The sequence below is a fragment of the Cervus elaphus genome, chromosome 33 (genome assembly GCF_910594005.1).
Source record: "Cervus elaphus chromosome 33, mCerEla1.1, whole genome shotgun sequence".
Classification (NCBI taxonomy): domain Eukaryota; kingdom Metazoa; phylum Chordata; class Mammalia; order Artiodactyla; family Cervidae; genus Cervus; species Cervus elaphus.
Genome location: NC_057847.1, coordinates 38,908,743 through 38,929,461, shown reverse-complemented (window position 1 = coordinate 38,929,461; position 20,719 = coordinate 38,908,743). Strand labels below are relative to the sequence as shown.

The window sequence follows — 20,719 nt, the reverse complement described above, 5'->3', positions numbered from 1 at the left end:
ATGGCAACCCACTCCAGCATTCTTATCTGGAGAATCCCATGGACAGAGGAGTCTGCTGGGCTACAGTCAATGGGATTGCAGAGTCAGACAAGACTGAAGCAACTTAGCACGCACACACGCACATGAGAAGTGAGGCTGTAGTATAGTTAGGCTGCTGCTGGAAACAGCTGCATCAAGAGCATGTGTGTCCACAGGCCACGATCAGTTTTACCCCCACACTAAGCACAATGCCAGGCACATAGTACGTATTCCATCACTCTTTGAATTTAAAGCTGAGAATAGTTAGGTGATTTAGGCCAAAGCCATTCATTTACTTTTGTACTTTTTTGTACTTGATTGTACTTCTAAAAGAGAAAGTTACAGAGTAACATCATCTGAGATGTTACTAAATACAAAATTGCTTTTGAGAAACAGTCATGGTTGAGGATGGGGAATAGATGAATACTCCAAGAGATGAAGGAAAAGGGCATTGGTAAAGTTTTCTGAGTCCAATTGCAGAAATAATTGTATTTTCTATATAGAATTTCTTTAGTGATCACTGTATCTGATACAAAAAGAGGCAGTATTGTCAGACTGTCTGAACTACAAATGGACAGATCAAATTGACTCTTTGAATTTATATCTGTCTGCACGCATGACATAAAATAAAATGAAAGACCATCAAACACTAGGACGAACTGTGTTGTTGAACACAACCCAGGATTTCTACAGCCTTACATTTCTTTGACTTCAGGTTTAAAGGGTGAAATATAGGTGGGGTCAGTATTGCTGTTATACTGTATTTTATTACATTTCGGATTTTTTTTTTAAAGGCAATTTCAAATGTCTTGAGCACATATTTTATTAAAGATTTCTATTAGAACTGCAATCTAAGGTTCTGCTGAATAGATTCTTTCTGAGACGTGGTGACGGTCTCTGGCTTCAGGCTGTGTTCTGTCTGTATCTTGTGAAAAAGGACTGATGTGGATTTGGAAACACACCCATTAGATAAGGAAAAACACCTTTGAATGAAAGGGGCGAGAAATGTGTCTCAGTCTGAACAGACCCTAAACTTTTCTCTCTCCAAGGGGAAGGAACGAAGGCAGCCTCAGAGAAATCTGTTGCAATAGCAGAAGCCAAGAAATGAAACGGAGGCGCACTTCTAAGGGTATCAAATGGTTTTCAAAGAGCTTGGGATTCTCAGAGGCTTCTTTTCTTGGGCCTTTTCTTCTGAAAATCAGTCTCTTTTATATGTTCCTGACACTGTGGTTGGAAAATATAACTTGCTTGGTTTTCTCTAAAGGTAATGGCTTTCTGTTTTGAAAAGCTAACTGCTCACACACTGTGAAAAAAAAAAAAAAAGATGTGAGGGCTTAAATTCAGCAGTCAGTTACTCTTTCAATTGTAACACAAATCTGTATCATTTAAAAGTATATGAACACATTTGTTACAAAGGAAACTATAAGTAAGGTGAAAAGACAGCCCTCAGATTGGGAGAAAATAATAGCAAATGAAGAAACAGACAAAGGATTAATCTCAAAAATATACAAGCAACTCCTGCAGCTCAATTCCAGAAAAATAAATGACCCAATCAAAAAATGGGCCAAAGAACTAAACAGACATTTCTCCAAAGAAGACATACAGATGGCTAACAAACACATGAAAAGGTGCTCAACATCACTCATTATTAGAGAAATGCAAATCAAAACCACAATGAGGTACCATTACACGCCAGTCAGGATGGCTGCTATCCAAAAGACTACAAGCAATAAATGCTGGAGAGGGTGTGGAGAAAAGGGAACCCTCTTACACTGTTGGTGGGAATGCAAACTAGTACAGCCACTATGGAAAACAGTGTGGAGATTCCTTAAAAAACTGGAAATAGAACTGCCATATGACCCAGCAATCCCACTTTTGGGCATACACACTGAGGAAACCAGATCTGAAAGAGACACGTGCACCCCAATGTTCATTGCAGCACTGTTTATAATAGCCAGGACATGGAAGCAACCTAGATGCCCATCAGCAGATGAATGGATAAGGAAGCTGTGGTACATATACACCATGGAATATTACTCAGCTGTCAAAAAGAATTCATTTGAATCAGTCCTAATGAGATGGATGAAACTGGAGCCCATTATACAGAGTGAAGTAAGCCAGAAAGATAAAGAACATTACAGCATACTAACACATATATATGGAATTTAGAAAGATGGTAATGATAACCCTATATGCAAAACAGAAAAAGAGACACAGAAATACAGAACAGACTTTTGAACTCTGTGGGAGAATGTGAGGGTGGGATGTTTCAAAAGAACAGCATGTATACTATCTATGGTGAAACAGATCACCAGCCCAGGTGGGATGCATGAGACAAGTGCTCGGGCCTGGTGCACTGGGAAGACCCAGAGGAGTCGGGTGAAGAGGGAGGTGGGAGGGGGGATCGGGATGGGGAATAAGTGTAAATCTATGGCTGATTCATATCAATGTATGACAAAACCCACTGAAATGTTGTGAAGTAATTAGCCTCCAACTAATAAAAAAATTAAAAAAAAAAAAAATAAAAAAAAAAATAAAAGTATATGAACACATTTGTAATTCTTGTCTGACTAGACTGTACTTAAATATATATGTGTATCTCTCAGAATGATTTTATCATAGTCATGTAATAGGTAACATATTCTTAAACTACAGTGATTTTACATCTAGAAGGGATATTAGAAAGTAAATTTTTCTGCTATTTATAGTTTTTCTCAATCTCAAAAAATCCAAGGAATTTTTCATTTTTACCCTTTCCATAGCCTTCTTCACATATGTCCTCATTCATCTTATTATGCATACCTGCATGCCAAGTTGCTTCAGTCGTGTCTGATTCTTTGCTACCCTGTGGACTGTATCCCACCAGGCTTCTCTGTTCATGGGATTTTCCAGGCAAGAATATTGGAGTGGACTGCCTTGCCTTCCTCCAGGGGCTGATCCCAACCCAGGGATTGAACCTGTGTCTCTTATGTCTCCTGCATTGGCAGGCAGGCTCTTACCACTAGCACCACCTGGGAAGTCCCGTTGAGCTTATTATACCCAGTGTCTAACCTAGTATATCACATAACATGTGTGTGGTGTGAACAAAGGTCCTGAAAGACCATTTAGTATTTTTGTGTCCCTTGTCCTTTGCTGTGTGTCCCTTAAGCAGCTTAGCTTCTTATCTTCCCAAAGTAATAGGCATTTAAGAGTTGGTTCACATACAAGGAGCCTGATCTAGAATAGTCTGGAAGATAATGGAATGTGATTACATGCAGTTTTGTGGCATCTGAGTAATAACCAAAAAGAAGCCATCTTTTATCCCCAGGGAAATAATAATAGAGATGTAAGTTCAGTTGGCAGAGATCTTACCCCTAGGGAATGTCAGAGCCAGAAAAAATATAAGTGAAGATTGGTTACCTTAGTCTAAAGGTGAACACGTTCAGTTGATCAGCAAACATTTATTGAGCACCTATTATGTCCAGGCGGCTGTGGCAGGGATCAAGGATGCAACGCTCCTCCTTGACACCTGCACAGTCTCCCAGGAAGGTGGATTTGGACATAGCCTACCTCCGCAGAGCAGCCCCTTGTGTCTCACGCAGGAGAAGTTGTCACACTGGCAGTAAGGCCCGTAAATGTTTCCATAGGAGGACAGGTGGCAGACACACTGCCCGCAGTAGCAGTCGCCTCTCCCGCTGCACGAGGGGAGCTCTGGGGCCTCTTTGCAGGACTCGGTGCTCAGCGTGTCCTCCCCGCACTCGCAGTGGTGACCCATGTGGCCAGGGTTGCAGGCACACACCCCACACTGGAAGGAGCCGTTGCCGTTGTTGCACTTGGAGCTGTTCACCTCCACTTCTTTCTGGCAGTCACAGCTGCATTCCGGACTGACGAGGATTTCCAGAGCATCCCCCAGCCCCACGGGCTTGAGGATAATGTGCCTGCTCCTTCTCTCACAGTTTGGTAAACTCACAGTCACGTTGAATGAAACCTGGAAAAGAAAATACTAATTATCTTCTTCTAATCACCAAAATGATCCTCCCTCGTGGCTCAGCGGCAAAGAATCTGCCTGCTAATGCCGGAGATGTGGGCTCGATCCCTGGGTCAGGAAGATTCCCTGGAGAAAGAAACGGCAACCCACTCCAGTATTCTTGCCAGGCGACCCCATGGACAGAGGAACCTGGTGGGCTACAGTCCATGGGGTCACAAGAGAGTCAGAGATGACTTAGTGACTAAACAAGAGCAACAAGCCATCAAAATGTGCTGGAGGATACAGAGCCCATGAGGATCAGCTTTCCCGAAAGCATTTATTAGCGAATCTTTGAAAATCGCTTTTGAAATTCTTAAAAGGAAAAGTCCAGCTTTTGTGCACTAAGATAGCTTCTGACAGATCACCTGAAAGACTTTTCAGATGGTCTATTGGTCTCTACTTACGATGTCTCCCACCTTCATGTGAGAGCATTTCTTTTGGTGTGGAAAGGGGATCCCGGTGTTACAGATGGCTGTGAATGACAGGTTGAGTCCTTCTGTGTCTCCTAACACTTCCAGCTCCACCTCAGACCGCAGTTCCTTTAGATAAGACATAAAGAGTTGAACAAGATCACAACCAAAAAATAGAGCCAGAAGAGAAGAATTGTGATCATGTTCGTTAAAGAGCAAATGAATAAAATTAAATTTGGTCTAAAAGAAATTCACCAGATCACCAATCAAGCAAGAAAGCAAGTAATACATACACACACACACAAGCATATTTTATCAAATCTAAGATGGCATCCATTACAAGATTAACCATTATTTTATGACAATTAAACTGTGACAAAATACTTGGAGATTGTTCAGCACTACATATGAATTAAACCTGTCAGTTCATCATTGATTTAAAAATTATTTTATTCATCTTGAGGGTTTGGCAAATTTCTCTAGTCCTGAATTGCAAGGACTGGATTACAGTCCAGTCTTATGAATTATAGTCCAAGCATGTCATATAAAAGGCAAATCTTTTGTTTCTATCTCAGTAGCAAAATATAACAATTGCTTTCTTTACTGGTCTTCTAAGTATCATCATTTTTTAGGTCCCATAAAGCAGCTGGTTGTTACTCTGAAAGGAATACAGATCATTCCTCCAACAATGAATACTTGCTTTGCTGATATCAGTATTTGCTTCCCTGTTACTCTGTTCTGGTACATTTCCGCATATTTAATAACTTTTCAATATCAAATCATAGTGAAAACTTGGAAGATATTTAAAAATTGTGATTGTCCTCAACATTTATAGTACCAACAGTGCACATAATGAATGAATTGAAGTGACAACAACACATTCAATTACTGCCAAGTTATACATGTGCAGGCAATGAAAACTGCGTTGTGACTTTCACTCTACTGAAAGCACTGGTAAGATGTGACTAATCAAAATGTGTCCTAATGTTAGAGATGCTAAAGTGTGAGAGAAAATGTGCCTTGAAATCAATACTGGAATTTATAGAGTCCCTCTTGTACTTTTAGTATAGAGCCAAGTCTGGGGGAATGAGTATAAGCTAGGATTTCTGCCATCAAGATGATCATCTTGCTGAAAAAAATAAGATGCAGTCAAGTGAAGCAGTTAGCATACAGTGTCAGTCAGTGTACCATTAAATTAGAAAAAAAAAAATGTAATACATAAGGGTTTGGGAGAATTCAGAAAAGAGGGTAGTCAGTGAAGGCTGAAGTATTAGAAGACCGGATCTTAATGGCTGTGTTGGATTTAGATTGCTGGAGGGGATGACAATGGTATTTCAGGTGAGGGGACCAGAAAAGAGAAAACTCTGTGCCAGGAGTGGTTCAGAATGGAGACAAGAGGGGCTCAGCCCAAGCCTGCACCCCAACTGTCTGGGGAGATACCCGACCACAGAAAGCCCTGTAGTTTAGAGAGATGAGTTAAGACCTGTGGGAAGCATTTCCTGAAGCTTTTAAACAGCGGCCTGATTTACTGAAAGTACCACTGCAGGGAGGCTGTCTGGAAGGTGTGTGCAGGACAGGCTAGAGGAGAGGAGAGGAAAATTTGAGTCAAGGAAGCTGGCATGTGACTGCATTCACCCCTGCCTGAGGTGTGATGAGGAATGGGATGGTTGATTACAAATGTGAAGAAAGGAGAGCACTAGATATGGGATATGTGGGTTATTGCAGGAGGGACATAAAAGCAACATTTTCCAGGAGAAAGACTGTCAAGAAAAGAGGTAAGGAAAGCTATTAGTTTGGGGGAAAGCTAGTGTTGTTATTATTCAGAGCTTCTTTGTTCCTCTTTCTTTTGTAAAAGAGAAGTCTGTATTTGGGGGACAAAACCAAATTATTTTTTAAAAACAGAATAAAAACAAATTGTAAAATACTATGAATTAAGTCATACCTCCTCTAAAAGGATCTGACTTCCTAGGCACATTCCATTGATAGAATTTTAAAAGCATATTCGGATTCAAACTTTCCTGAAGTATAATTTGTCAACTGTATGTTAAGAGGACCCCACCTTCCTTATAATTCTAAGCTGCTTACTGTAAATTCTGAGTCACTCCTCTTCCCTGCTTTGTTATTTGTTCCACATGATCACTCCTCCCACCGAGAGACACAGGCTGACTTTTTAGAATGTAGTCTTTGTCAGAGATTAAAGTGTCATTTCTCAGTCCTAAAGATTATTCACATCATGTCTTAAGATTTCAAATTCTGCCAATTTAGCATTAAAATGAACCCTGCAAATCTGTTTTATCTTAGCTAATTACATTTCCAGTTTATTCACTCAGAAAATATTTATTGAGTGGCCACTATGTACTGGACCCTGTTCTATAAAACCTCTGAAATAGTTGATCCCTTGACTGAGTTTATACTCCAGTGTGGGAGGACAGAAAGGAAACCACACAATACATAAGAATACTATGTAGCACCAGAAGGTGATAAATGCTACAGGAAAAAGCTAGGGTGGGATAATGACGATTAAGAGAGTGTGGGCAGGGGGTATAGGCTGTGATCTTTTAAAAGTGGTCAGGGTGGGATTTGTTAAGAAGGTGATGTTTCAAGAAAGTGAGAGAAAATTAGCCATGCATGTTTATGTGAGAAAATGTGTTTCAGGAAGAGGGTGCAGCCAATGTGAAGGCCCAAAGACAGGCTGATGTCTGGAAGCAGAACAGCAAGGAGGGCAGAGTTACTGTACTGGAGCAGAGAGTTAGAGTTAACAGAAGGTGAGCTCAGAGGTGATGGGGTGGAGGGGACCCTGGTAAGGTACTCATGGAATGTTATAGACTTCAACTGTTACTCTACATAAATGAGAAAACAAGTAGGGTTACCTAGAGAAGGGTGATGGTAATCCGCCTGCCAGTGCAGGAGATGTAAGAGAGGCGAGTTTGATCCCTGGGTCAGGAAGATCCCCTGGAGAAGGGCATGGCAACCCACTCCAGTATTCTTGCCTGGAGAATCCCATGGACAGAGGAGCCTGGTGGGCTACGGTCCATGGGGTCACAAAGAGCCAGACACAACTGAAGCGGCTTGGCACGCATGTAGGCATGCACACAGAAAAGTGATAGGAGTTAATATTTTTAATGAAAATTCTAGCTGTTTTGTTGAAAGCAGGATGCAGGAAAACAGAAGTAGAAACAGGAAATAGCATTTAGGAAATTTTGCAATAATTCAGGTGAATGAGGAGGATGGCTCCAACTAAGACGACAGTGATTGGATCAAATTCTAAATAAATCTGAAGGTAGAGTCCACAAGATTTCCTGATGGATTAAGTGTAATGTGTAAGAGAAAGAGAACAGTCAGGATCATTTCACGCATTTTGTCTCTAGCAGTGTGAAGAATGGAATTACCATTGGTTGAGGAGGAGAAAACTATTGGTGAAGTGTGTTTGGGAAAGTCCAGCTTATTCTGCTGAATAACCTGGACTAACATATCAACTGACTCCTAGATATCTCCATTTGGATGTTTAATAGAAACATATATCCTGGTTGCCAGGCAGCATGGAGGGCCTGCTTGAGGTCCATGATCCTGAATTTAAAGTGAGACCAGGTAGCATGATTGTATGTTTTTCCCACTTTCATTCAGCTGTGCAGAGTGACTGGATTTGACCAGGACTACAGCTGGCCAAAAACCTCAAAGAAGCAACAGGGTTCAGGGAAGTTGAGAGTGTATCTAAGGAGTGGCCAGAATGATTGAATTTAAACTGGAGAACCAGGTAGAGAAGACATCAGAGGGATGAGGAACTGTACAGAGAAGATATGGTCAATTAATTAGGGATCCTAGTGGGGCTGGAAACGATATTAGGGGAATTAGCAAGAAGAAGGTGAAAAGATTAGAAATGATGAGTGGACAATTGATTGCACACAATCGATATTATGGAGGTGTTTATTGGCAAGGATAAGGTTTAAGGTATGACAAGAGAGTGAAGATATGAAGAAGTAATTAAGTGGGGAGGGAACAAGGTCATTTCAGAATCAGAATTCAAGAAACTGAGAGCCCAGGATATGGGAAGGACCATGTATATATGGGCTGAAATCATTAAAAAATCAGATAGGAGTAGCACTGGAGATAGAGGCACAGTGAACTAAATGAGAAATGAGGGATATAACCTGAAAGTCTGTATATTACAGCAGTTAGGGGTAGTGAGTAACATAATCTAACCAAAAGGAAGGAAATTTCAGCATTGATATAATATACCCTATTGGAGATTTCAACAGGAATATTTTAATATGATTTTGCCAAAGCAAGGACATAAATATATGTCTGTATGTTTCATCTTTTCATTCACTCATTTATTGAGCATCTACTATGAGCTAGACAAAACAAAACAAGTCATTTCTTTTTCTTTTTTTTTTTTTAACAAGTCGTGTCTCTTCCAGGACTTAAATGCCAACCGAGGAGCTTACCCTTGGGAGCATTAATATTTCAACAGTTTTATTATGTGATTAGAGAAGGAAAGAGAGTAATAAATGATGGCCAGATGACTACACATCTGGTATTTAAGGTTTTTTTTTTTTTTTTTTTAAATGTCAGTGTAAAATACTGAGCTGAAGTTTGTAGTCACTAATTATAAACACAAATTGTTTGTCCCTGCCCCACTACAAGTCAGAAGTCTTCTATGTTTTCTCTCAGTATAGTCTCTTTCCTTCTCTCTCTTTTTCTAGGTTGGGAAGAAATCCAGTCCATGGGTCCCCTTGTTTTAAAGTCCTTTTCAGTTCATTTCGGTTCAGTAGCTCAGTCATGTCCTTTTTGGACACATTTAAAAATTACACAATAAAAAAACAAGTTGAACTAGTGCCAAGATTTGCTGCATACTTCATAGTGACTCATCGAGTTTCAACCATAACTCCAGATCAAGATTGTTTGATTTAAGAATAATAGACACTTCATAATTTTGAGACAGTAAACTATAGACACAAGATTCACTTCAAATGTTTGATGTCTTAATTTCAACTACTCTTGTAAATTATGTGAGTGACTGGGGACATAAAGTGAGACATAAACCCTGACAAAGCAAGCAGAGGCCTGGACAGGGCTGGTCAGACGGGATGGAAATATTTTTGACAATTCACTGTTTTATAATTTGCTTACCTCCTGTGAAGATGCTAGTAGCCAGCATTTTTGAGAGTCCTGAATTAAAGAAAATTGAGCATGTTCTAACACAGTGAAGGTTTGCCACGTGATTTTATTTGATTCTACACATTAAAACTTTACTGCTTGAGAGGGAGGAAGGTTTTTATAGTATTTTGTTGACAAGCTTTCCTGTCTGGAAGAATTTCAAGCATGAACTAACATGGTGATTAATTTTTGATGTGAGCTAAGAAAACTGAAGTTTCTGAGGATATGAATTAAAAACACCCTCATCTCATAGCTTTAATGAACCATCTGTGTTTTATTCTTTGAGAAAATGTATTTGAGAAAAAAAATACGTTGCTTTTCCCTGTTAGAGTCTCAAAATTGGTGGGGTGATGTAAAAAAAAACTGGGGTGGGGAGTTTCTTAAAATATGTTGCTCTTGCTCCACTTAAAGTTCCCCTAAGACATTTGTGAAAGGAATCTAGACACACCTATTTAAAAAAAAAACCTTCCAGATGATTCTGAAATGTCAGGGAACACTGGTTCTGTATATGCTAAGTATTGTTATACAGTGCATATGTATCACTTATTTGTAATTTTAAAACATCAAAAATTAGCATTTTATTCATTTGTTATTATGCAACTGATATTTGGAGCAAATATTAGAGCTTTACTGCTTTATAAAATGTTATTTTTTTCATTCCTGTGCTAATGTAGGACTTCATCTTTGTGTGTGTATGTGTGCTTGCTTCTTTGTAAGGAAAAGCAAAAGAGGGGCTGATCGTGATATTTAGGAACCAAAATAAAAAGAGCTAGCAACAGGCCACCCACTGTTGACTGGGTTATGAAATGGAGACAAAGAGAGAAAACATAGCAACCCTGTAGGTATGTATCTTATTTTAAGGGAAGAATTCTGTCCTCAGGCACTAATTTACAAAGACAAGGCAAAAAAAGTTAAAAATGTATTTATATGATGTAACACTAATAGAAAATTTCCCTGATTCCTCAAAGCAGAGAATCTACAAAGTGGTGTTCCTGATGTGCGGTGCTGTGTTTTCCCTTGAGTTATGATGTAGCCTCATTAAGCCTGTGGAGTTAGTTCTCATAGCTGTTATTCATTGGCAATCTAAACAGTTTTGTGTTTTTTTAGGCAGAGAAGAGGAAAGCTTAATTGTATGACTCATGAAGCCTTTCCAGTAGAATTAAAATTCTGCAGGTGACAATGCTGCTATTGGTTATTACTATAAAAACAACTCAGGTTTATGAGTTTTCTACCTTCTGCCCCACCTTCTGGGAAAAATATCTGCAAATGAAGTGAGCAGAATTTACATTTTGGCTGCATTAACGCAGAGAGATTTTCTTTGGATAAGCACTATCTCTACCAACAAAGGAGAGTGCATTTAACCACCTAAAACATCTCTTAGTTTTTAAACATCAAATAAATGCAAAAAGACCCCAACAGTAAAATATCCTACTTCATAAGCTGAGATGATCAGCTGGAGAATGTTTCCCGAGTCCTTCTGAAGTACCCCTACTGTAGCTCCAGGAATGAGTTTTGCATAATTCTGTAAACAAACAAACAAGTCAGTCAATCTTTGCTCACAGTAACTGAGAAGCATCAAGTGTGGGGTTCAACCTACTGGTTGCGATCACCTCTAACTGGCCGGAGAAACAGGTTCCTGATAATAAACGGCGTTTGTCCTGAAGCTGTAGTTGTGCCTCATGCTGCTTCCTGAGCTCAAGCAGGAAATGAAATGGCCAGAGCGGCTGCTGGGGAAACCTAATGTCTGTGGCGGCCTTAGTCTAGGGCTGTAACTGACATCACAACAAGAGTTAAGTCTCAAATAGAAATAATATGTATATAACATTTTTGATTTGGGGAACATCCTTCTTCTAAAAAGTTCTGAGCTCACTACCAGGAACTGTCCTCTTTTTTTTTTTTTTGTAGCATTGCAGAAACTAAGGCTTGGGTCTCCGAGTCCCTCGAGTCCCTCACAGTCATTGTCAGTTGCTTGGTAGAGCAAAGGAGTGAATTGTTTGAATGCTTGCTGTTAACTCCTCCTTTCCTAGCAGTAACGAGTAGTCTCTTAGGGATGTCACCACCGTCCTGGAGTTGGTTGGAATCGCTCCTCACTCATCAGGATTGTGTGAAGCAGCACTTAGGTCTAAACCATCTGCATTCCCCATGTACATTTCTTCCCCTGAGATGTCATTCCCACCGGAGGAGAATTCACTTTCATCTTCATCCCTTCAGGTATCAAACATGGCTAAGGAATGAAGCATTGCAAAGAAAGCAATTTTCTAGACTGCTGAAAATTATCCCTTCCTTAAGTTTACGCTTTAAAACTATTTTCAAACAAAAATTTTCCTAAAATATATAGGACAGACTTCTGTCTTCTTAAATTAAGACATTCAAGCATACCTTGACATTTTTCTTGACTAAATAGTCATACTTATCAATATTAACTATAACTCTATAATCATCAAAGACTTCTAAAATTTAGAGATAGATCACACCCTTACCAAATGGACCCCACCCTCTATGCTTTTGTTTCTTTTATTTGTTTTTAAATAGTTTCTGTCTTCTTGTTAAGCTGTAAGGTATCACTCTCCTACCAAGTCATTCATTCATTTACTATTGCATTCAACAATATCTATTAAGTAGGCCTAATATGCTGTGCTATATCAAGGAGAAACAATCACTCATTTTGTCAGCTGTTCTCTTCTAAAGTATTTGTGTGCTGTGAAATTAAATGACTGAATTTATTATAATTGTAGGGAAAAAAGAGAAATAAGCTTTGAGTGAAGAATTAAGGGCATTTCCTAAGGTTCAAACATAGTAACACCCTATCTCATGTAAGTAGTAAAAAAAAATGCACAAAACTAAATTGAAATTGGGGCTTCCCCAGTGGCTCAGCAGTAAAGAATCTGGTGCAATGCAGAAGACACGGAAGACATGCGTTTGATTCCTGGATTAAGAAGATCCCCTGGAGGAGGGCATAGCAACCCAGTCCAGTATTCTTGCCTGGAAAATCCCATGGACAGAGAAGCCTGGTGTGCTATAGTCCAAAGGGTCAAAAAGAGTCGGACACAACTGAAGTAACTGAGCACAAATTACATTAATTTTTATTATTAATTATAATCATGATGCTAAATAAATAAATCAAGACAAAGGGAATCAAAGAGAGGAACAAATGAAGCCTAGCTGATGTTGGCACACCAAGGAGTGGTAGGAGGTCCCCCACTAGAGGTGGGCATCCAGGTTAAATCCAAACCTTCTACTCCCTGTATATGGGAAAGTGAGCTTTGGTTTTAATTTGTGGGGTTTGTTTTACTTATTTTACCATTTGTGATTGTGTTTAAGTTTGAAGAGGATGGAAATCTGAACTCTTAAGAGTATCAGTTGTCTACCTGCTTTGATCTACATTTTATTATTGAAGGGGCTGTGGGTAATCATCCAGGTAACATCCCTTGAGTTACTTTGGGTCTCCCCATCACTGCTTGTTGAATGGGGCCTCCTTTGGTTTCCCCAAGTCAGGTAGAACTTGTCAAACATGAGGAAGGCACCGGTTCATCAACTTACCTTTTCAAATAAACACATGTCAAAAGGGCCATGAAGCATGAGAACTGTGGTTAGCAGCAAATGCCTAAATGGGAACTTGGATTTCACTCAAGTGGAGCTGGAATATGTGTAAATTTGACTGGTCCCAGAAGAGAAGGTGGAGAAAAATCTTTAGAGCTTGACAAAGAAAGGTTCAGAGTCATTTGACAACGAATTCCAAGGCCCTTAGCTCTGCATGAAGCTGTTATCCTTGAAAAATGTCCTGGGATCCCCAAGGCCAATATATAATGAATATTTTCTAGAAGCACTAGTTCAAGTGGCCTCCAGATTTGGAGTTAATTCTTGGTTAACAAAGCCAAATCCATCCACTTCCTAAAGTATAATTATGATCCTGCCTATGTATGACATCTGACTTTCAGCTATTAGGACAAGTAGTTTAACGTTAATAGCATTTGCTGATTGCCACTAGAGCAAGGGTACAAAGGAGTTGGCAGCTAGCAGTTCCCAGGGATGACACTGATCATTGTGGAGAGGAAGACTATTAATTAATTTCTGGATGCTGATTCCCTGTAAAAGCAGTGCAAATAACTAACTAAGGACGTGGGCAATTTGGCTTTCTGATCTAACACTGTTAAAAAAAATTACACTTTAAATCTTGTAGTATTATGATTACTGTAAATATCATGTATCAAATGCCTCTCTTTTACTAAAACTCTAACGTGCTATTATAAATTGTCCTGATTAAACATGTTTAATGTTAGAAAAAGGGTGATTTTGCATGCCTGGATGTGAAAAATTATAGCAGTGTGATTGGGAAAGAGAACTCTTGGATATTAGAAATGGTGAACTCTGAAAACACAAGGTTGTATGAGCTGATTAGATATGCAGACTTCTCTGTTTGGGCTTGAATTTCCTGGGCTTGTGATCCCTGTTATCTGTCCATGGATTTTCCTAATTATGGATTTGCTCTCCTTTCTCACCACCATGCCACCCAGGAGTTCCTGAGGTTGCTTTTCTCATTTGTATTTGCAAGGTTGGCTTTTTCTGCTCACCTTCATTTTCTTGACTTCCTTCATCAAGCCCTATTTTTTTCTTTTTGGCTCACTTTGCCCCCATCTCAGAAAAAATTTATTTGTCCAACAGTCTCCATTTGCTCCCTGGAAATCTCCTGTCTGTCAAGGGTAGAGGATAAGACAAGGACAAAGGGTGATTTAGCCCACAGGCATCAAAGCCTTCAGAGGACCGTGCCTGAGTTCACACCTGCACATACCAGGGTCCTCTCAGAGAGTGTCTCTAAGTTCAGGGCCTCTGGGTGTCTGACTGCCGGAACTGGCCATCAGGTGTGCTCTGGTGCTTGCCTGAGGGCAGAGGAACTGCAGATCCACACACCTGCCACCCCAGGTCACCATGGATAGGCTTTCGGGTTGTTATTCTCCTCAGAGACTTGGGCTGAGGACCTTGGCTGCCCCTTGGCTGCTGTTGATGCTCTCTTGCTGCCCTCTCCTCGGGAGAGACGGCTCCCGAAGGGACTGCCGCTACTGCTCTGATGGCGCTTCCTGTTGGGTTAGCGCTCATCTTCAGGTTCAGAGCCTGGCTCTGTTCTGCGATGTGGTTTATTATTAGCTATATCCTTGCTGGACATCGTGATTGGGTTTTTGCCTTTGGTGGTGACTCTCCTGGACCCTTATATCCTTCTCTTGTGACATTTCTGCTGTTGTGTCGTGGGTCCCTCACCACCTCAGGCTCATCGGCCACCATTTTGTACAGACCACACTATAATGTTCCTTAGCGGAGGAAGGGGGCTTCCCCACTGGCGCTAGTGAACCCTCTGCCAGTGTAGGAGGCAGAGGAGATGCAGGTTCGATCCCTGGGTCGGGAAGATCCCCTGGAGGAAGTCATGGCAACCCACTCCAGTATTCTTGCCTGCAGAATCCCATGGACAGAGGAGCCTGGCAGTCTACAGTCCATGGGGTCGCAGAGAATCGGACATGACTGAAGTGACTTAGCATGCACACAGCAGAGGATGAGAAGTCGGAAGTCAACTTGCCATCTATCTGCTAGTAGCATTTTAATAAAGAATTTGTAAAACCAAATATTCAGAGCAACCTGCTGCTTCTCTTCAGGCTCTGTGCTTGCTTAACTCTTTCTGTGGAGCCTCATTAATATGGAGGGATTTTACACTCAGCCCTGTTTATTTTCAGCATTATATGATTAACCAATGCCACTGTTCTTATTCTTTAACTATACCTACTAAATGTTTTCCTGCTAAAATATATTTATTACAAGGTTGGCTTGTAAGATTAAGAATCTATGAGCTTATATATACTGTTCACAAATATTTTTTTCTAGTCTTTCACAGTATTTTTTTTGGTCATTATCTTAAAATCTCTTTCATTAGTGGCTCCTGTTTGTGCATTTTCTCTCTCCCTCTCTCACAACTTTAGTAGCTGTATAACACATATACACAATGTACAAGGAATAAGTATATAGTTCACTGAATAGTTAAAAAGTAAACAAGCAAGTGTAACTACCAAGATCAAGAAATAGAACACAATCAGCCCCTAGAATCCTCCCTTGTACTAACTACCTCCCAGTCATTGTGAAACAAACAAAAAAAAAGCAAACGTGTCAGTCACTCTTTGCGACCCTATAGACTGTGGCCCGCCAGGTTCTTCTCTCCATGGGATTTTCCAGGCAAGAATACTGGAGTGGGTTGCCAATCCCTTCTCTAAGAGATCTTCCTGATCCAGGAATCAAACCCACATCTCTTGCATTGCAGGCAGATTCTTTACCATTTGAACCACCAGGTCATTACACCTCCTCTAAAAGCCCATCCACTGTTTTGACTTTTCTCACTATAGATAGAAGTCAGGGGAGATAACTTCATGCCCTACACCAAAGCATGACCTACAAAGGAAAAGACATAAATAAATTTAAGAATTTCTGCTCTGAAAAGATGCCTTTAAGGGAGTGAGAAGAAACCACTGAGTGGGAGAAAGTATCTATAACACACGAATCTGATTCAGTACCAGAATGTCCAAACAACTCCTATACACCATCAAGGAAACGACTTCTTTTAGTTTAAACAAACAACAACAACAAAAAATATATATATATAGTATATATATATGTGTGTTGTAAGAGGCAAAAGAATATATGAAAAGTGTTCAGCATCATTAATCATTAGATAAATACAAATGGAAACCACAATGAGATGCCAGGGTGCACGCAGTACAATGGCTACAATTGAAAAAACTGACGGTGCCCGCACGTACTTCCCACAGGAGTCTAGATTGGTACCATCACTTTGGAAAACTGGCAGTCGTTATTATGGCTGAACTTGACCTAGCAGTTCCGCTCTTAGGTACATCCACACAGCAGAAACAAACCCATGGTATATGGGTGTTCTGAGATGAGAAAATGCACAGAGAGGCAAAAATTCTGTTGTCATCAAGACAGTGCTTCTCGGTGGTAATCAATGCCTGGGTGCTAAGTCACTTCAGTCGCATCTGACTCTTTGTGACCCTGTGAACCATAGCCCTCCAGGCTCCTCTGTCCATGGGATTTCTCACACAAGAACACTGGAGTGGGTTGCCATGCTCCCCTCCAAGTGATCTTCCCAACCCAGGGATTGAATTTGGCATCTTTCTTGTCTCCTGCATTGGCAGGCAGGTTCTATACCACTAGCGCCACCTGGGAAGCAAGATGTCACCTAAATTGGAGAAAGTGCCAGTAATTCTGAAGTACTCTCAGATCTTTTGGGTGTTGGCCACAGGGAATAATTAACTCCTACCAGGATTCCTTCTACCTGGGGGGTGGGCCTAAGGGAGGTGTACACTGGGCAAACTCCTCATAGAATAGTCTGACTTGCTTGTTAATCTCACACCTTTCACAGGAGTTGGTTTCAGGACGGAGCCCACCTAAGCTGCAGTTACTAATTCAGGGGACCTTGTGAAAGGATGGGTCCTAGCTAGCTTCCTGACATCTCTAAGCACCTCCTGCATTTGGCGCCTGCATCCTCAGAAACTCAAGACTCCTGGAGAATCTGTTGTTTTGAGGACTCTGGATGGGCCTCAGGGAAGTTGCAGGAGTGCTGAGGAGGGAATCCTATTGTTCTTTGTCTCCTCAGTTCCAGATGGCTCGCTGGTCTGGAGTGATGAGCGTATAATGCTCAGGGGGATAAAGGCACCAGAATTATCCTGATACACTGAACTACTATGATCTGCAAGAGAATAAGGGGCATTGACGTTCCTACCTGACAGTGTCATCTATTTAGATTTCCACAGAAGCTCTATTACTGTACTTAGGTACCATTATTATCTGTAATAATATCCATTATTATAAAAAGATAGTGAGGCCCAGAGAGTAGTTAACTCGCCCAAGGCCAACCAGCCAGGAAGTAGTTGAGTTAGACCCACCTGTCATGCTCTGCCCTGAAGTTAGCTCTCTTGACCAGACCACTGACAGTATGTGCCTGGAAATGGTTCTTCTGGTCTAGTGACATCATTGGTGAGCCAGAGAGAAGTTAGTGAATAAGCCTAAATTAGCTGGATGCATTTGCTTCCTGGGGCTGCTGGTACCAAGTACCACAAACTTGGTGGCTTACAACAAACAAAAATTGTTTCACAGTTCTAGGGGCCAGATGTCTGAGAGTAAGTGTCTCGTGCTCCCCCTGTAACCAGTTGGGGAGAATCTTATCCTTGCCTCTTTCTAGCTCCTGGTGGTTGTTGATCGTTCGTGGCTTTCCTTGACTTGTAGATTATTATTCCAAATCTGCCTCCATTGTCTCTTGGTGCTTGCTCTTCTGTGTCTCTCTAAGACCACCAGTCTTACTGGATCCATCCTGCTCAGGTATAGCCTCATCTTAACTAACTACACCCACAAGGCCCTATTTCCAAACAAGGTCACATTGAGGTACTAGATATTAGGACTTTAACATATTTTTGGGGTTGGGGGTAGGGCATAATTCAACCCATAACATTCTGCTAGGGCTCTTTTGATTTCTTTAACCTTTAAAGATTTTAAGCCTTCATTTTGGCTGGAGAAGTGAGTACCTTACCTGGTCACAGAACTAATACATGGTAGAAACAGATCTTGACTTCAAAGCCAGTGCTCGCTCAGCTCCCCTTGCTCACTGTGCAAATGCCAACAACCATCGAGGGGGAGTCTCATTAGCAAGTTAAGAAAATAATGGCTGATACTTATATATGTAGGGGCTTAGAGATTATAGAACACTTGCCTACTCAAAGCAGAAAGAAAGGAAGAGAAAGCGTTGTGGCTGTAATCGCTTTCAAATTGAAGGCTACATCTTGAAAGAAATGTACGAAGTCATGAAACCATCGAGGCAAAAAACATGTTTTTTCCCTGTAGACTGTATTGCACTATTTATCTGCCCAAAGGAAAACAGCTCTTTGTGGATGGAGGCTTGCTTTTGTCAGTCAGTGTGCTTCTTCCAGAGCGAGGGGCCAGCTGGTTTGACTGAAATAAGGCCTTCTGAAGGTAATCAGAAGGATTTCTTCCCAAGAGGTCTTTCATTCTTGTGAGATTTTATTCTCCTGTTCATTATGGTAAAGCAGGGCTCCCAGTATTATGCAAAAGTTTACCCCAAGGCTCGACTGTGTTACTAGGACACTGAAGATTCCAAAAAGAATACGTAATTGTTTCTGGCACAAGGTAGCGTGAATGTCTATCTCTCAGTTGCGTGATACCCGTTTTGCCTTCAGGCTTTTAATTGTCAGCTTTCCACAATCTGACGGGCAGGGGTGGGGGTGTGCTAATTAGATCAGGTGCTTGATCTTGAAGTCTGCACCAGCAATGACTAGGTAGTCGGCTTCGGAACTTTTGAGCACTCCCACTGTTTCTCCCTGTCTGCCCAGGAATGTAATTATCTTGTCAGCCGAGAAGCCGCAGTGCTCAGCTGAACGAGTGCTAGGCAGCAGTCACAGAGCGATAAGGGGAGACGAATGGGCCCACCGTGCGTGACTGTTCTGAGACAAACAAATGCACAGAGAGCCACTGGAGAATGGAGGCGGGGAGAACAAAGGGGTGACCCTGAGTATTTGTTCCTGAGGATACTTCAGACCTTCACTTAATAAGGGTAGCCTGCTTTTTTGGAGGGATTGCGGATGCAAGTCCCAAAGCTTTGGAAAGCTTCTTTTAAAGCTGGAAGACACGTTGGGTTCAGTAGCTAGCAGCCTATGTGCTTTGCAGACCAAAAAGCAGGTAATAGAACTTGAAGGATGACTGGTAGGAACACAATGAAGGGACCAAAAAATAGAAAGCAGGTGTCTGGGTAGATGAGGACTGCTAAAGACCTAATGGCCCACTCTCCTCAAAGAGGAGGCTTGGGGTAGACCAGTAGCATCGGAACCTTCTGAGAGATGCAAAATCTCATTGGTTTTTTTAACTTTTTGGCAAAACGCTATACTCTTTTCCATAGTGGCTGCACCAGTTTACATTCTCCCCTACAATGCACAGGGGTTCCCTTTTCTCTACCACCACGCCAATACTTATTTCTTGTCTTTTTAATGATAGCTATTTCTAACAGGAGGTAATATTGTTGTTTAGATTTGCGTTTTCCTGATAATTTGCATTTCCTGATGTTGAGTATCTTATCATGTGCCTGTTGGTCATGTCTTCTTTGGAAATATATCTATTCAAGCCCCCTGTCCATTTTAAAATCAGATTTTAAAAAAACCTATTGAATTGTATGAGTTTTTAAAATATATTTCAGATATTAACCCTTTATCAGGAATATGGTTTGCAAATACTCTTCTTCAATTCTTTGGCTGCCTTTTCATTTTGCTGATGGTTTCCATTGCTATGTAGAAGCTTTTTAGTTGGATGTAGTCCCACTTGTTCACTTTTGCTTTTGTTGCCTTTGCTTTGGAAGTCAGGTCCAAATGATTACTGCCAAGACTGATGTCAAGAGTAGCTTACTACCTATGTTTTCCTCTAGAAGTTTTACAGTTTTAGTCTTCACATTCAAGTCTTTCATCCATCTTGAGTTAATTTTTGTGTATGGTAGAAGACAGTGGTCTACTTTAATTCTTTCATATGTGGACATCCTGTTTTCCCAGAACCATTTATTGAAGAGACTGTCCTTTTCCCCTTGTATATGCTTGCCTCCTTCATCATAGATTGATTGACCACACAACATGGAATTATTTCTACCATATGATCTAGCAATTCCACTTATGGGTATTTATCCAAAGAAAATAAAAACACTAATTTGAAAAGATACATGCACCTAGTGTTCACTGCAGCATTATTACAATAATTAAGATATGGAAGCAACCTAAGTGCCCATCAATGAATGAATGGATAAAGAAGATGTTGTATACACATATAGTGGAATATTACTCTGCAATTAAAAAAAGATCTTGCCATTTGCTACATGAGTGGACCTTGAGGGCATTATGCTAAGTTAAAAAGTCAGAAAAAGACAAATACCATACAATTTCATTTACAAATATGGAATCTAAAACAAACACATAAATCAAAACAAACAAGCCAGAGTCATAGATTCAGAGAACAGACTGGTGGTTGCCAGAGTAAGATGGAGGGGGAATGGGTGAAATAGATGAAGGAGTCAAAAGTTAAAAATGTC

At 40.7% G+C, this 20,719-nt stretch overlaps 1 protein-coding gene across 5 annotated transcripts in view; it reads right to left on the bottom strand.

Annotated features, from left to right (window-relative positions):
• Window positions 1-20,719, bottom strand: part of ITGB6 (integrin subunit beta 6) — a 145,882-nt gene that overhangs the window by 28,666 nt on the left and 96,497 nt on the right. For all 5 annotated transcript variants that reach the window (XM_043894670.1, XM_043894667.1, XM_043894669.1 and 2 more), the window contains 3 exons: window positions 11,024-11,113; window positions 4,429-4,563; window positions 3,568-3,985 (listed from right to left, as the gene is read on the bottom strand). In XM_043894670.1, the coding sequence (XP_043750605.1) occupies window positions 3,568-3,985; window positions 4,429-4,563; window positions 11,024-11,113 (643 nt within the window). The remainder of the gene's footprint in view (window positions 1-3,567; window positions 3,986-4,428; window positions 4,564-11,023; window positions 11,114-20,719) is intronic.